Genomic DNA, 17,902 nt, shown 5'->3' on the forward strand with positions numbered 1-17,902 from the left:
AGTACGTGAGCCGGGAATTGTCCCCCTCGTCAGGATCAGAGGCAACCACAGTGCATAGCAGAGAGCCAGGGGGATTGTTCTCCTTCAAGAAGGAGTTGTAGAAGGGTTGAGAGAAGTATGGGGCATTGTCATTAACATCTGAAATGTTCAGCAAGATGGTGACGTCTGTGGTTAGAGGTGGGGACCCTGAATCTTGGGCCGTCAACTTGATAGTGTATCGAGAAACTGTTTCTCTATCCAGCTTCTCAGAGGTAATCAAAGAATAGTGGTTTTCAAAAGATTTAATTTTAAAGGGCAAGTTTGGTGATATTTGTAAGCTCACCTTTCCATTGGCACCTGAATCTTGGTCTCGCACATTGAAAAGCCCTACCACTGTCTCTAAAGGGGTGTTTTCTGGCACGGGGTTTACCAGAGAGGTAAGGAGAACCTCTGGGGGGTGGTCGTTCTCGTCTTCAACTTCCATTTGGATTACACAATGGCCTTCCATTTGAGGAATGCCCTTGTCCCTGGCCCTTACATGAAGCTCATAAAAATGAGATTCTTCGAAATCCACAACTCCTTGGACACGGATCTCACCTGTGTGGGGATCCAAGCCAAACAACTTCTGGATGGAATCAGGTGTGTGGATTCCAAAGGAATACTGTATTTCCCCATTAGAACCTGCATCAGGGTCAGTTGCATTAAGTCTGAAAAGCAAAGAGCCTACAGGGATGTTCTCCGGAAATCTTATCTTGTACAAAGGAAGGTCAAATGCAGGCTCATTATCATTATTATCCAGGACCTCAATGGTGATCAGAGCTGTTCCTGACAGTACAGGATCCCCCCCATCACAGGCAGTCAGGATGAGCTGGTGTTCCGATTGTTGCTCTCGGTCCAAAGGTTGCTCTAGAACCAGCTCAGGTAAAAGCTTGCCGTCGTTCACATTCTTTACATTAAGTGAGAAGTGGGGGTTGGGGCTGAGTCGGTAGACACTGACTGCATTGGTCCCCACGTCCGCATCATGAGCGCTCTCCAGTGGAAAGCGAGACCCTGTGGCGGCAGACTCTGCTATCCTCAGCACAAGCTTGGGGGTGAGGAAACCGGGGGAATTGTCATTTAAGTCCAGGATCTCTACCTCCAGGTGAAAGAGCTCCAAGGGGTTTTCTATGACTACTTGGACTGGCAAAATGCACCCCGAGCTTGCTCCACACAGGGTCTCTCGGTCTATCTTTTCATTCACTATCAGAGCACCGTTGGCCAAGCTAACTGCAAAGTACCTCTTGCTCTCCTCAGAGCCCAGCCTCAGCCTGCGACGGGAAAGGTCTGCCACCGTTAAGCCCAAGTCCTGAGCCACCTTTCCCACCAAGGTGCCCAGCTCCGATTCCTCCACCACGGAATAGTGGATCTGTCCTGTAACCAACGCCCGGCTGAAGAGCAAAAACAAACCCAGTACTTGCCATTTGAAAGAGGGTTGCCGGGACAAATGTGGCTCCATTTCAGAAAAAAGTCCCCTTCCAGAAGGAGTCTTTGTGGTATCCCAGGGATAAGGAGGCTCCAGGACTTGGATGAATGCTGTTTTTTAAATCCCTCGGTATTTCCTTCCAAATGAGTTAAAGTAGCTTTTGAGCTTGCCTAGCTGCAGCAACAGAATGTTAGTCAGAGAGTTGAGGGGGTGGATTGGGGGAGGGAAGCTGAATTACAGCCATAGCGACGGAGGAGGAAAGTCAAGGCAGAAAGAGCTGATCCCCCCTCCCCCCAAAATCTGGATCAGCACCTGACTAGATGACAGCTCCATCCACTCTCCACCAGGGACAAGTCCACCTACACTCTTAAAGCTGCTGCAGCACAGGAAGTTGGGAGACCAGGACTGATCACCCCCATACCTCAACCCTAAATGTAACCAAGAGGCTGGTTTGCCACTGGTTTTGGCAGCTAAGTTTAGCAGCTCAGATTCTTGTTCTCAAGGAAACAGCACGTCCGGGAAGCATGAACGGTACAAATCCTCATTGTTCACATTAGCTAGATTCATTCCATCTCATCTGAACAAAAGACAAACTCTCAGCTGTAGGGGATACAGAATCATAGTCTCTCTGGCGAACAACTGGTCTGATTTTTCACTTGCAGTGAAAAAGGTATTTGTTACAGTCGAAAAGAGGAAAGATAGGGAGAAACTCTCACAGAAAGTGCTTTAGCATTTTGCAACGCAGCTTCAATAAATGCATTTAAAACTCTTAGTCATTACCAAGGCAAAACAGACCCTTTCAGAATGTTCATTTTCAAATGCAGACATGGGAACCTCCACCACACAGTGAAGAATGCACAATCTTCAAAATTGCTTAAGGCCTCCCAGCTCTATTCATTGGCCTTTCCAAAATTAGAACACCACAATCAATGCAGCAGTATTTCTAAGTAGAACCATTGTAACCCAAAGACCATGGTGTGGCTTTGAATGTCAGGGACCCACATACCAAGTAGTTTTTAAGCTGTGGTGTTAAGGCACTTTCCAACAGCACTTTCCAATAATGTGACACCCAAGTACAGATTCACAGAACTGTGATGGACTCAGTGAGTGGACCATTTTTCTTAAGACGGGGTGCCTCACTCTTGATGCACTCCCGACTTACAATCCTTAGCACTTTTTCTTTCCCCTCTTTCCACCAAGCTTTCAAAAACACCAGAAAAACAAATATTTGACAACCTCCCCCTGGAAAATAATTTAACTGCTGGATTTATTTTTCGGTTAGAAACTTTTTGCTGCTTGTTAACTTAAATCTAAGTACCAGTAGTTTAAAAGCATTACTTCTTGCCAAATATCCACAGGGTGAACAACTGCTAATCTTCCCAAGCTTCTTCTAAAATAGCCTATCTCCTTGAAGAATCTCAAATCCAACAAAATGCTTTTTAATTTACAAACTGACCACCTTAACACAAAGGCTGCCTGACATTGCCATTGCATCTGTGACCTTATCTCTGGAGATTGTTACAGAATCACAGGGTGCTACACGACATAGTTATAGAACAGTATTTCATGCCTCACCTCGTTTGGCTCTTGGGAAAGGCTGCAGGCCAGAAGTGTGCCTGTGCTGTTGATATCCTGCTGAGTGACTGGTGTCGCTATCCTGAAATTCCTCCCTTCTGAAAAGTGGGTCTGGCCAGGCCTTAGGAGGGTAAAAGGAGAAACAACATCTCCCCCAATGAAGGCTGTAGGAAATTCCATTTTTTCCTCCTGGCTCAAGCGTACTGAGAACGTGTCAAAGTGTCCTCCCACAGGAATAGAGTTCCTACCCTTCAGGTCGCTGGTCCAACCCACATCTGAGTGTCTTCCTTTCAATCTTTTAAGACACTTCATAGCTAAAAACACAAAGGCCAGAGCAGAAAGTCCTGAGATTGTGATCAGAGCAATAATGAGTCGCAAGGTCAGGTGAGACAGCCCTTCTTGTTCCATGCTGGACTCTCTGAGGTCAGCTGTGCCCAACTCATGCTCATGCTCTAGATTAAGAATCAGAGTGGCTGTGGCAGACAGAGGTGGCTTCCCATTGTCCAAGATCTCAACAACCAACTCTTGGGAAGGGGCGTCTTGTTCCAGGAGGGCTCGGACGGTTCGGATCTCTCCTGTGAACGCCGAGACTTGGAAAAGACTTGGGTCTGTGGCTTGCTGCAACTTATAAGAAACCCATGCATTCTGCCCAGAGTCTGCATCCACAGCTGTGACTTTGGTTACCAGGTAACCTCCTTGTGCAGAAAAAGGGACTGGCTGCTGGGCTAGGACCCCCTTCTTGGTTACAGGGTATACAACGAGAGGAGCATTATCATTCTGGTCTATGATGAAGATGGAGACAGTCACGTTGGCACAGAGTGGAGGAGAACCATTATCCTTAGCTTGAATCTGGAAAACCAGTTGCTGGGTTTGCTCATAGTCAAATGAGCAGCCACTGTAGATAGTACCGTTCTCCATAACATAGACATAGGAGGAAATGGGCATTCCATTTATGATATGCTCCACTAACGAATAAGACAGGTGTGAGTTCTGCCCCAGATCAGGGTCAAAGGCAGATATAGAAATGATTGGCAGCCCCAGAGCATTGTTCTCAGTTACGAGAGTCTCATATGCAGGCTGTGAGAAGTGGGGTGGGTTATCGTTCAGGTCAGATATATTTACAAGGAAGTTTCTTTGACTGGAGAGAGGTGGAGAACCAGAATCTGTAGCTGTGATCATAACTTTGTACTGTGAGATTTCCTCCCGATCTAGGGGGCCACTGGTGATCAAAGAGTAGTGGTTCTTGAAGGAAGGTACAATCTGGAAGGGGATATCTGCAGGGAGATGAAGCTGTACTTCTCCATTTCCCCCAGAATCTGCATCACTGACTCTGAGGAGCCCTGCTGTGGTACCTGGGGGAGCATCTTCTGGTATGGTGGTGGTGAGGGAAGTGAACCTAATGATAGGCTCATTGTCATTCACATCCACTACCTCCACTAAGATGTTGCAGTGTGCATCCATGGAAGGTGACCCTTGGTCTTTGGCCCTCACATCAATTTCATACAATGTGTCATCTTCGTAATCCACACTTCCCAGGACTCTTATCTCCCCAGTCTCCTCATTAAGGCTGAACATTTTCCGGATTTTCTGTGGAGTGTGGCTGCTGAAGGAGTAGGAAACTTTCCCATTTGCCCCCTCATCATTGTCTGTAGCTTGTAAATGTATCACAAGGGTCCCCACTGGGGCATTTTCTAGTAGGCTAACTTTGTACACCGACTGGTTAAAGACAGGTGGATTGTCATTGGCGTCTATGACTGACACGAGAATCTTTGCTGTCCCGGATTTAGCAGGAACTCCTCCATCCAGGGCTGTAAGCACCAGGGGGTAGCGCTGCTGCTGTTCTCTATCCAACGCCTTCTCTAACACCAGCTCAGGTTTGCTGCCGCCTTTATGTGACTTAACACTGAGGCTGAATTGTCCACGTGGACTCAGCTGGTAGGTGCTGACTGAATTCATGCCAACGTCCAAATCTTCAGCACTTTCCAGGGGGAAGCGGGCCCCTGGCATTGCAGACTCTGCTATCTCCAAATGGGTGAGACTGGTAAGAAAAACCGGGTCGTTGTCATTCACATCCAAGAGCTCAACTTCCACACGATGGGAGGCTGTTGGGTTTGCAAGTAGGAGCTCCAGATAGAGCAGGCAGTGTAAGCTGGGCCCACAAAGCTGCTCTCGGTCCAGCCGTTCTTTCACGACCAAGACACCATTTGGCACCTTGGCTTCGAAGTACTTTTCAGCAGAGCCAGCCATGATCTGCAGCTGTCGGGAGAGCACCCGGGCAGCATCTAGACCCAAGTCTTTAGCCACATCCCCAACAAAGGCCCCAGGAGCTAACTCCTCAGGAATCGAATAACGGAGCTGGGTCATCTCTCCAGCACTCTGGAGAGAGACAGAAACCAAAAGCAAAGCTCTTACTTGCCATGGCAGGAGTAGTCTTTCTTCCAGAGACAGCATAATGTCGCCAGAATTTCCTCTTCCTTTGCTGGACCTCTGTCCTCTCTGATTCCAGCACAGCCAAGGAAACAACACAGAATCCCGGGTTAGATCACGCAAGGGATGAGAAAGCGGCGCACCATCTGCATCTTTTCTCTGTTTTTCTTCCACAGAAAACAGCAGCGGTGCCTAGTCCGTATCGGAATCAAGAGGGGAGGAGCTTTGTTGTCCATCAAAGCAGATACAGGGCTCCTGGAATCAAGGAAGCGCCTGGCTGTTTGCAATGGACCACCCATTCTCCCCCTCCCCAGCTCCAGCTCCAGCAATGGGGTGGGGGAGGTCTTAAAGCGCCAGTGCAAATGTTGAAGAGCTGGGAGCCCATTCGCCAGCTGTCAGTGACTGGATTTCCCAAGATAATTATATGAACAATAAATCCTATGTCATTACAAGCTTTTGAATTCATTAATGAATGTCACAAGCATTTAAATTCAATAATGAACACTCTTTGTTTGGAATGGTTGGGGTTATAAGCTAAACCAGCAAACTGCATATTTTGCAGATTTTTTAAAAAATAGAATGCAACAAACACCAGTGGCTGCACAATCAAGTGGTATACTGCCATTTGCTGGATATAAGATCACGTTAAAAGACCCATTGATTGTCTGCCTGAATTTCCTTTAAATGAATGGAATTCAATAACCGATGCAGGAGAGCTCTTCAAAGCTCATTCCCACTATGGCCTTTGTTCTCCAAATGGAGTATACTAAGAGTCTCTCCATATTTCCTTTCCTAAATTTCAGGAGTTTTGCAGCCAGTGCACAAAACAGAATAAACCATGACATAACAAAGGAATTTTTCAAGCCTCTGGAGTCAAAGGTTAGGAGGAGAAGGTTAGGAGGAGCAAAGTTAAAAAGAGTTTTATGAGCAAGAACCTGGTCCCTGATGTTCCCAACAAACAGCTACCATAGTGGAGACAACTAAGATAATAGTTAGGGAAGGGGTCAGGTCAAGGAGATTCATGGACTTCCTGGAAAAGATGAAAGGAATCTATGAATAGAAGTATTTTCTCTCCCCTAAAGGTAGACAATGCCTTCTGAATGTTGTCATGGTAGACTTCAGTGAAGAGGTAGATGAGGCACACTGCTGTTGAAAAAGTGGTGTCCTCTGTCTTATGTGCTTTAGAAGCACCTGGATTTGCTCCTAGTGGCATCATGTGTGGATGAGAAGCTGGGCACCTCCCGAGGTGTGTGAGATTTCACAGCAGAAATGAAACAGACAGAATGTATTTACGGTGCTGGTTCTTCTCCAGGAGTACTGTGCAGATAATATAGGGCAATGATCACAGGTTGTTCATATTGCATTTGTTATTCTGTTAGCTAGATTGGTCTTCACTGTCCAGAGGAGTATTTGTGACTAAAACCTGGTTTTGAAACACGGCCCATGGCTTCAAACGCAAGCATCTGGGAATACTGGCAATCACTGCTGCTCCACTGCCTCTGGAGTGAGTTGCTTGCTATGTGCAGAGACATGCTCTCTGGCACGGACAAAGTTTGTTTTGACCAAGGTACAATCTTTTGGGTATTTGGGGACATAAAAAATGTGCACCACCATATGTTCCATGGCAAAGACGTCCACCTCATTTTAACATTAAACTTATAGCTTCTATTTTATAGGCAAGCCTCCTTTTCACCACAGCTGTGACTTCCCAATAGTCACATATGACCCAGCTGGAGTATAGTTGCATCAGGTGGAGTCCCCCTATATACAGAATTGCCATACTAAGTAAGGTGTTGCTCCAATATAGAGCTTTCAGGACCAAGCAATGCTCAACTTCCTTAATTCCCGGTCAATGTTTTTCAAAAACGCAAGTTCAGATCTCTTCACATCAACAGACAAGAAAGTCTTAACAAGTAAGTGATGATGGAACTGCTGCTTGTTCTACTAACCAAGGAATGTTAATTTCTTTGGTTCTAAATATCTCTCTGTGTCACAGGCCCTGGAGAGGGTAGGAATCGTCAACACCTGCATTTCCCACTTCTGCCTGATACATTTCCATGGATCTTCTTACATCCATTTTGACTCCATGAAGGAGCTTGACTCACATGTACACAGGGACTCACAGTTTACAGGTTCCTTTCAAAGAAGTAAAAATCTATTTCCACAATTATCATCTCACTAATCAACTATTATATAGCAGTTGTTTGGGGATGCAATTTCCCGTTCTTTGCTATGATTTCTATGTAACCTAAACTCACCCTTCTAGTCCACTTGGACTAGTGATGGTCAGGGATTGGCACAGTGCCTGGGCAGAGAGCGCAGAACAATTAGCAGCATCCACAAAACTCCTGCAGGGTGGAAGCACCTTGAGATTCTGGACTCAGGCTACATCAAGAGCAATTTTCTTCAGCTCAAGAGTTTGTATTTGTATATTACAACAGCAAAAATCACAATATCAAATACATTCCTTGACTTACTGATTCTGCCTTTTCTAATGCCTGAGAATACACATTAAAAAAACTCAAGGATACTATTCTTTATAATGAATGTTCTTATCTTGATAATACCAATGTCTTTATACACTCTTGCTTCTCTTGAATTCACCTGCACATAACTTTCAACTTTGCAATCCTATTTATTTTCAGAATCCATTTAGTCGCAAATAGCACACATACTGTACAAATATTTCTAACTAGTTATATACAGTCTTGGTTCACAGAGCTACGAACGCTGCATACCAAGCTAAGTGGCTTTGAAAGATGCAAAGCCACTTGGCTTGGTTTAACTAACACACATGAATTATACTACATGACACTGTGCTAAACTTCACAGGAAACAGTACTTGATGAGAAGCATTCAAATCAGTTCCTAATGCGCACTCGTGCCATTTAACTTAATGGAATGGAAAAGAAATTCTGTATTCTAAACCCTTGTCTTTAATGAAATCACAATAAATATTTGGTGCACAGGAAAACATTTCAACAATGGAAATGGGAAACCTTGTAATTAGGATTTGAGAGGAGTGGGGAGACTGAAATCTCACTTCAAAATCTGAAATGTGATTGAGTTTGATTGCTTTAGACTTTTTGGACAGTTGATGACTACCGTATTTTCTAGGTTCAAGATTGTAGACAAGCAAGCAAGAGGGAAATTTTAAATGTTGGGGGTCAACATACAGTAAGTTTCATTACATGCTCCCATCCCCCTACACTAAACTCATTTGTGAAAGGCACCATAAGATCTTGAGTGGGGTCTCTGGGCAGGGATTGTGTATGTTTATTGCTGTCAAATCTCATCCAGTGGCAGATGGCTAGACAGCGTGATGCTAGCCAGCTCTTTCCACTCTTTGTCTTCCATTATCTTTACAGAAAAACAAATATGGTTACTTTCTTGCATTGCTCTAGATTAGATGATAAAGTTTCTGATCTTGGATTCTCCTGTGTTGCTTTGGCTGCATATATGCTCATCTTAATTTTCAAAGTGAGATTTCTTCTTTCCAATCTCAATGTTCTATAATTCAGGGATGCTTGTTACAAACTAGAAGACCAGTGTGTTTGGCAGTAAACCCCACAGCATATGAAGCTGTCGCCTGCATTTATTTCCGTGCACAAAGCGCAGCAGGTCCTGGCCTCTTGCAACATATTTTCAAGCACATATGATTTTAATAAGTACAGCCTCCTCAACTGAAAATGTAATGAACACACTAAATGTTCACATTGTTTCAGTAATATGTGAAGGAGCCCTGATTATATTTGGTGAGAGTCTGCCCTGGTTTTGCATATTTTAGAGCCAGATGGCCTACTAATGGAAAGCCTCTGTGCATCATTCTAACTTTTGTTAAAAACACTAAAGAAATTAATGGTTCTGCCTGTACAGCTTAAGTGTGGGATCTGGTGCAGCTTTAAGAGTACATCAGCTTAGGGTCATCATATTGTGCTGGAATTGCTAATGCCTATTGACAGGACACACACGGACACACAAACACACCTCTCTGCCGCTGTCTCTTTTGTCCGCCCTATTTTTCTGATCATAGTCATTTTCTTAACAATCTCCCAGACTATGTAATTTTGGGCAGGAAAACGTAGCTAAAACAATTTCCAAGGATCTCAGGGTTCACATGTCAACCATTTCAAGCAAAGCAACACGTATGGCAGTTAAGAAAGCCTAATTATGAACTGATAACAGCAATGCAACCCTTTTGGTATCAGAATAGTAATAATAAACAATAATAATTTAAATCTCAACAACAAATTAAAAGTACAGATGAAATCACTAATCAGTTATCGATGAATTAACATCATCATCATCATCATCATCATCATCATCATCACATTTATAAGGCTGCCCTATAGCAGTTTTCTGGGTGGCTCACAAACCAAACCAAGCAGTAAAATACAGCATATTAAAAACCTATGATGAATTAATTAAAAGTTGATGCACAATTTAAAACTCAAGGTATAAAATAAAAGCAAGCTACATACAAAATATCAATTACTGTTGAGAATGTGTATATATATTTCCCACACAACCGAAAGGTTAGGTACCACATTGCTCTAAAACATGTTTGGATATCAGATGCCAAATACTAAATGCCAAATTAACCAGGTACAAAGACTCAGAACCAGTTCACTGAAATGATGGCCCTGAAAGCTATTCACAAACTATCAGGGGTGAAACTGGCCTGCAGCCAGACTCTTTCTTGCAACCTCTGCTTCACCCTTGCAATCTCTGGGCTTCCTGGTCCTTCTTCCAGCACCCTCTCCACATAAAGCCACAGTTTATCACTGTACCCTAAAACAACTTCCTGCCTATAGCATCTAATTGTGTAGCAGAATGCACCCTGAGCATGTATCTACACTGCAGATTCAAACTGGTGCAGCAATCGTTCCCAAGGAATTATAGGGATTGCGCTTCTGGCTCAGATTTCATTGAGGTTGTACACCTGAGTCTGGGCTGTACCACTTCAGACTGCAGGTGGGGACTCAAGATGGCTGTATGCTCCTCCATGCCAGCCACCCCACAGTTAGGATTGTTCTTCCTGACATCTAGATTTGAAAGAGCTCTGAATTCTTTGTACGCAGGAACGTTCAAAGATGTGGGTTTCATCTGCAATCTGAAATGGTACAGCCTAGAAACAGATTAACCATCTTGGTGAGAACTGGGCCTCTGTGAGGAAATCTTACAAACAAGACACACAACGTGCTCTCTTCAGAGTGAAAATGTTCATGAATATTTCAAAGGAAACTAGCATGTACATACAATCCCAGCAATTAACATATTCACTGCCAGCCTTCTGCTGTTACACAACAACAAGATAAAATGAGTGTCACACGAGTGCTACCTAATGTTATCAGTGATCAGAATATGAGAGGAGCCTGGGAATGAAGGGAATTTGATGCCTCCTGGGCAGTTTGCCTATGCTTGGTATTTTAGGGGGGAAGACTGCTGGACAGAATGGGGATGGAGTGCAAGACAACAACATTTAAGTCAAGCTGAAAGTAGCCTGCCACTTTTGATTCCAAAAAGAAAGCTGAAGCCTGAAACTTTAGGTAAAACCTTGAGACTCAGAAACCCTAAAGCACAATAGCTTTGTGGAAGAGTCAGGAAAAAGCTTACCTATGTAGGCGTTGACCGGTGTGCTTTGTAGGCACTGTGAGAAAGAACCTGGCTATTGTTGATGTTATTACTCCTACTCCTCCTCTCTACACAGTAGCTTTTCTGGATTGCAGGCAAAATCTCTATTTAATATTCACTTTCATACAATAACATATTGCATTATCTTTTCACTTATTGACTATTGATATGAACTCTATGATGGGGCTGCCTATGTTTTCCTGGACATTCAACAGGGAACATATTATCTTAGTATCGTAGCATCTCTGCTATCTCCCACCTGATCAGGGGCAACATGGAGGTGGGGAGCTGAGCCCCTCCAATTAAGCAGAGGGGCTGGGCCCCCTCAATATTCTGCGGCCTGCAAGCTATCTGAAGGCAATCCTGTATAGGGAAGGGAGGTTTTTGTGTTTTTATATATGTTGGAAGCTGCCCAGAGTGGCTGGGGCAACTCAGTAAGATGTGTGGGTATAAATAATAAAATTATCATTATGGAATGGGACGTCCCTATTTTCATTGGAGAAAAGTTGGTATGACAGAATGCCCAAGCCTCTTTGCAAACTTTTCACATTTTGCACTTGCTATAGGGTGGGGTATTCTCTAACATCTACCCACACTTATTGTGTAATAATATTTACAGAAAATAACTTATAGTGAGTACCTGATCTTAGACCAACTCACCACAGGAAAGATGCATCCTTTTTTGTAGAAAGAACAGATTGTCTAAATAACAGAAATTCCAAGGACTAGAAAATGAAACAAGCAGGGCAGAAAAGTGCACTGGATGGAAGGGGGAAATGGCAGCTCTTTAAGACACTAGTTATTCTATAGCCTGGTGTCCAAACAACTTACTCATCAACCACAGCTCTGACGTCACTCATTTGCTAAAAACACTGAAAGGCGGGGATAGCTGGGCTGGCTCACTTAGAAGGGTACTTACGCATTTTGCTTTTTAACTTCATTTCTAGAAGTGCTAGGCTCTTACATTTTTTAAATGAAAGCTCAAAGTCTGGGTCCTCTGACAAGCATAGGCCCTAGCACAATACCCACAACCCCCTCAATTTCTTAAAATAAAAAGCATAGGGCCCTTCATTGGGAACAGAAGCACCAAACCAGGTGGCAACAGCTGCCACCTTCTCCAACGGTCCCAGGGCCTCTGGGCCTCACTTCAACATAGTGGTGCTATATTGGGGCCCAGAAGCACTGAGGGGAAATGAAAACGGCATTTCTCAGAATCAGGGCAAGGGAGCACAGGCACCTGGAGCTTCTTCTTTCAGCACCATCTCTCCTCACCACCCCCATGCTGCTGCCCATCCTTGCCTCCACCTGCTGCGGCCTCCAGGTAAACTAATTTGGGGGTGCACACCTGGTGGCTGGTCCTGTGTGTAGACCTCCTTCTGAAAGGTCTCCATGCTCAGGCTCTTTCCCAGAAGTCTCTTTTGTATAGAAGAGCATCTTCCCTGGAAGGCTGCTGCCACTGCTTCCATAGAAAGTGCCATTCCCCCCTACCAAATTAGTCTGAATGAGAAGCTCATGTTTGGCTACATACAGAATAGGTTCAATTCCACCATACACATAAAGAAAAGGAATAAGCCTTACATTTCTACCCCATCATAGATGAATATCAAACAGACATACATCAGAGGCTAGGCCCCCAAGGAAATGTTGAAGATTATCTCCCTTTAGCGTCTTGAAGAAGCACCCAAGCAAAAAGGCCTCCCAATACATAGGTAAAAGGTAAAGGTACCCCTGCCCGTATGGGCCAGTCTTGCCAGACTCTAGGGTTGTGCGCCCATCTCACTCAAGAGGCCGGGGGCCAGCGCTGTCCGAAGACACTTCCGGGTCACATGGCCAGTGTGACAAAGCTGCATCTGGTGAGCCAGAGCCGCACACGGAAACGCCGTTTACCTTCCCGCCAGTAACCGGTCCCTATTTATCTACTTGCACCCAGGGGTGCTTTCGAACTGCTAGATTGGCAGGCGCTGGGATCGAGCAACGGGAGCGCACCCCGCCACGGGGATTCGAACCGCCGACCTTTCGATCGGCAAGCCCTAGGCGCTGAGGCTTTTACCCACAGCGCCACCCGCGTCCCTTATACATATCCAACCCATTATTTACACAGTATTACTGTTTCCTTGCTTATGATTTTTCGTAAAACATAAACTTACTGGGAACTATCATTCTTCAGAGGCAATGACTATGCAACCCAACAACAGCTGACCACATTGATCTGACCCAGAGCAGAAAGAACAAACCACCCAACTCCATGTAATGTAGGAAGGAAACAACACATGCACAGGCGGGGCTCTTAATCATGCTATTAAATGACACAGCACTAGATGGAGACAGAAGACAGGAAAAAGAATGTGTTCTACAGGAACTACCCCATTTCCGGGTAGAAAGACATTGAGTGGTCTGCCTTTAAGTCAGCTTAAGCTCAGAGCTGGGATTTCCCAACTTTGCTGGAGAAGGACAACAAGCATACATTACCTCAGAGGACACCAGAAGCCTCTTATTTGTGCTTATTAGCTGGTTATATATCGCAGGGTCACATCTTGTGATAGTGCTCTGGCGGCTCCCCATAGGGCTGGGAGCAAAGGGCATTTTGTACAGAAGTTCACTCTGGCGAGAGTCCGTGGTGAGGACCTGCTGGTAGAAGTTTGGAGGAGTAAATCCACTCCGCACAGTGTCTATGTGGTTGAAAGGCCCCGGGGTTCTATAAAGGGAGCTTCTGGAGGCTTTGAATATATCCTTGGATTGCCTCCACTTGTAAAATTTATAAATCCCCACCCCAACCACGGTGACAAAGAAGGCCACTGAGATCAAGATGACAGCAATGATTAAATAGAAAGTCAAGTGCTTCTTTGTTTGGGGTGTAGTGGACACAGCAGTCAAGTCTGTCAGTGTCTCCCTAGATGTCTCTGCTACATCTACAGCAAGGGTCACTGTGGAGGACAAGGCAGGCTCCCCATTGTCTTTTATTAAGATGAGCAATGTTTGCTTGCGAGAATCTTCCTCTTGCAGAGAACGAGCTGTGCTTATCTCCCCAGAATGCAGCCCCACAGTGAACAGCCCTGGGTCAGTGACCTGAAGGAAGGAATACGAGAGCCAGGCATTGTAACCAGAATCTGCATCCCAGGCCACAATTTTTGTGACCATGTAACCAGGGCTGACTGTGGGTGAGATGACTTCTGAGAGCGAAGAACTGTTGTTTGAGTTTGGGTATAAGAGCCTGGGTGCATTGTCATTCTGATCTGTGACAAAAACATTGACAGTGATGTTAGTGGCAAGGGGCGGGAGGCCGGCATCACGAACCTGGACCACTAGCCTGAACTCCATGGTGCCCTCATGGTCCAAGGGGACTAGGACATATATGCTGCCATTTTCCCGGTTAATAGAAAAATACCTGCCCGCCAAGTCTCCCGAGGACATGGGACTATCCAGGATGGAGTAGGAAAGGTGAGAATTCCGGTTCAGATCCGGGTCAGAGGCACTGATGTTAAAGACCAGGGTCCCTGGAAGGTTGTTTTCCTCCACGTACACATCATAGGAGGATTGTGGAAATTTAGGAGGGTTGTCATTTACATCAGATACTTTAACCAGTATTTGCTTTTCTGCCATGAGTGAGGGTGTGCCTGCATCCTGAGCAGTGATGGTGATGTTGTACTCCGAGACAAGTTCCCTGTCCAAGGGCCCTTTGGTCTGTAAGGTATAATAGTTTTTAAGGGAAGAGCTGAGGGCAAAAGGGATCCCAGAAGGTATAAAGCAATTTACTAGGCCATTATCACCAGAGTCCTGATCCGTGACACTCAGCAACGCAATCACAGTCCCTGGAGCCGCGTCTTCTGGTACTGGGCTGTACACCGACGTCACTGTTATTTCTGGGGTGTTGTCGTTCACATCCACAATCTCTACCAGCACTTTGCAATGAGCGACACCAGGATTTGAACCCTTATCTTTTGCCTGGATATAAATCTCATAAAATTTGGCTTCTTCAAAATCCAGCAACCCCTTGAGCCTCAGTTCTCCAGTGGCAGAGTCTAGGGCAAAGAGCTGTTGGACTCTGGCAGGGGTGTGACTGCTGAAAGAGTACACAATCTCCCCATTGGGGCCTTCATCCAGGTCGAAAGCTCTGGTTTGGACAACCAGGGTGTTCAGGGGTGTGTCTTCTTTCACGCTGACTCTGTAGATGGACTGGTTGAAGACAGGGGCGTTGTCATTTGCATCCAGGACGTCAACCAGCACCTGCAAGCTGGCCGATCGGGGTGGGGTCCCTCCATCCATCGCCGTGAGAACCAGCTGCACTTCCCGCTGCTGCTCCCGGTCCAGCTCTTTCTCCAGCACCAGCTCCGCATACTTCGTCCCGTCGCCTCGCGTCTGCACGTCCAGCACGAAGTGCGGGTTGGCGCTGAGCTGGTAGGTCTGCAGAGAGTTGCTTCCCACGTCGGGGTCCTGCGCGCTCTCCAAGGGGAAACGCGCTCCGGGGGTCACCGACTCGCTGATCTCCAGCTTCATCTGCTTGCTCTGGAAAGCCGGGTCGTTGTCGTTGACGTCCTGGATCTCCACGGTCACGCCGTACAGCACCAGCGGGCTCTCGGCCACCACCTCCAGGCTCAGCGCGCACGGCGAGAGGGCCCCGCAAAGTTCCTCGCGGTCGATGCGCTCGCTCACCAGCAACTTCCCGCTGCCCAGGTCCACCTCGAAGTACTTTCGTCCGCCGCCCGACACCACGCGGAGGTTCCTCGCGGGCAGCTGGGCGAGATCCAGGCCCAGGTCGCCCACCACGTTGCCCACCGAAGAGCCCCTGGGCATCTCCTCGGGGATGGCGTAGCGCGTGGCGGCGAGCGCCCGCTCCGAGACGCCCAGCCACAGCCAGAAGCCCACGACGGGCAGCCATCGCGCTCTCGGCCGGCTCCTTCCCGCGGCGCCTCTCATCTCCCGGCCTGGCAAAGTTTCTTTCTTTTTGCGGGAGCGGCGGGGAGGTCGCTCTAAAAGTTCTCAGCCGTCCCTTCCATGCGGCCGCGACCCTGCCCGGTCCAGGCTCGCCTCGCGCGGACTTTGGGGGTCGGGCATTGCTCGGCGGCGGCGCGGCGCTCCGGCGGCGGGACTGCGCTCCGTCTGTTGCTGGCGCTCAACTCGCGGCGGCGGCGGCGGCGTCCCACTTCGCGCTGCTTCGCCGCCAGCATCGCCGGGTCAACAGCGGCGCGCAGAGTCGCGACCATTAACTGCAGGAGAGGCCGCTCCCGCTCCGCCTCTCCGGCTCGCCGCCGGGACTCCCAGGCACGAGGCGCACGGCTCCATCCAAGCTGGGCCGGCGGGGCCCGGTGGGCTTCTTCTTTTTTTGGGGGGCGGGGGTGTTCCTCGGTGAAAGGCTTGCGGAGGCTGCCCCCTAGGCTGCACAGCCCTCCCCGCTCTGCCGCCGCGAGGAGGAGCGAAGGGAAGCGCGGACCAAGGAGGCAGCAAGGGCTCATTGTTCTCGCTGGGGAGCGTGGAGGAAGGGCTGGACCCCGGACGCTTCCCAGGGATCGGGAGAGAGATGCCTGCCTGCCTCCGGTGCCTCCGCCTCTGGCTCCCTCGCTTACGCTCTCCCGGTGTGGCGGCTCTGTGGGGCAGCCCAGTGCTCCCCATGCACGGCACTGCTCAGGGAGAACCCCCAAGCCCCCCAAGGCGGTGTAAGCTTCCCCTCTCCCTCGGCTCCCCAATCTGCTGCCCAAAGGGAAAGGGGTGAGCAGGAAGATGGCAGGTTATTTTATTATGATTTTGTTACAGGACTTTCTATACTAACCTTCACTGGAAACCCCCAGGATAGTTTGTGTGTGCGTGGATTAAAATGCAGACAAAATACAGCATAACAGTAATAAAACCCAACAATCTTATGCAAGTAAGCAAGAATCCACAGGGCTAAAATCAGCTCTAAAAGGGCTGGGGAAAAGGAAAAGTCTACCTGGTGCTGGAAGGATGACAAAATAGGTACCAAGTGGACCCCTCTACAGATTGCACGTCACAACTGAGGCACCACCACTGAGAAGGCCCTTTCTTTGGGGAGCAGCTGCCTTGTCTCAGTTTGTGGGGCTGCTCCTAGAAGATGTTCTCTTGAAGTTCTGAATGTTTGGGCTGACACACAAAGCATCCTGGGTCCTAAGCTGGAAAAGGCTTTAAAAGTCAAAGCCAGCACTTGGGCTGAGAAATTGGGAGCCAATGCAACTGGCATATAGCACCACTGTTACATTATCCTAATAAGCTACCCCAGTTGGTGATCCAGCAGCTGCATTCTGAACTAGCAGCAATTTCCAAGCCATATTTCAGAGGCAACCCCACAGAGAGTATATCACAGTAGTCTAACCTGGTACAACATAATCAATCACAAGACATGGCACGCACACACCATTTCAATGACAATGCCTTTGAGGGGCCCAGTCCCCTCAAATATTTTAGGGGAGCCTAAGGGTCAGTCCCTAGGAGTTGGCTCCTATGAACCTGGAAGTTATCAGAGTACAGATCATTGATGCCAAGCTAAACTTACAATTGCTGCTTGCTCTCAACTCCCTGCTACACTGGCCTGAGACAGAAGGTGAGGGGACCTGGGGAAGTAGTGTCTTCTCCTTTCACTTGCCTTTGCTCTCACCATAGGTGGTGGGGTTTGGCTCCACAGGGAGAGCACAGGCAAAGTGCAGAAGCAACCATTACCCTGCACCAAAGCTTGCTTAGCTCTCTCTCTCTCAGGAGTATGGCAAGAAGGTTTAGGCCAGTGATCATCACAAGGAGAAGCCACTGCTGCTTCATTTTGCTCACCTGCAAACCCCACCCTAGAAGAGAATGAGTGGGAGCCAGGGCATGAGACAGCCT

General features: G+C 47.3%; 1 protein-coding gene across 20 annotated transcripts in view; it reads right to left on the reverse strand.

The window, feature by feature from the left end:
* LOC114601412 (protocadherin gamma-A5) overlaps positions 1–17,902 on the reverse strand; it is a 315,625-nt gene that overhangs the window by 34,095 nt on the left and 263,628 nt on the right. The window contains exon 1 of one of the 20 annotated variants that reach the window (XM_077933473.1): positions 13,547–16,382. The exons of 16 other annotated variants lie outside the window; for them this stretch is intronic. In XM_077933473.1, coding sequence (XP_077789599.1) covers positions 13,547–15,991 — 2,445 coding nt within the window. In that variant the 5' untranslated portion in view covers positions 15,992–16,382. Of the gene's footprint in view, positions 1–1,436; positions 1,696–1,753; positions 1,790–3,016; positions 5,739–13,546; positions 16,383–17,902 lie in introns of those variants that run through there. 3 more of the 20 variants (XM_077933472.1, XM_077933493.1, XM_077933495.1) reach the window with 3 other exon arrangements.

Source organism: Podarcis muralis, chromosome 8 (genome assembly GCF_964188315.1).
Source record: "Podarcis muralis chromosome 8, rPodMur119.hap1.1, whole genome shotgun sequence".
In the NCBI taxonomy this organism is placed as follows: domain Eukaryota; kingdom Metazoa; phylum Chordata; class Lepidosauria; order Squamata; family Lacertidae; genus Podarcis; species Podarcis muralis.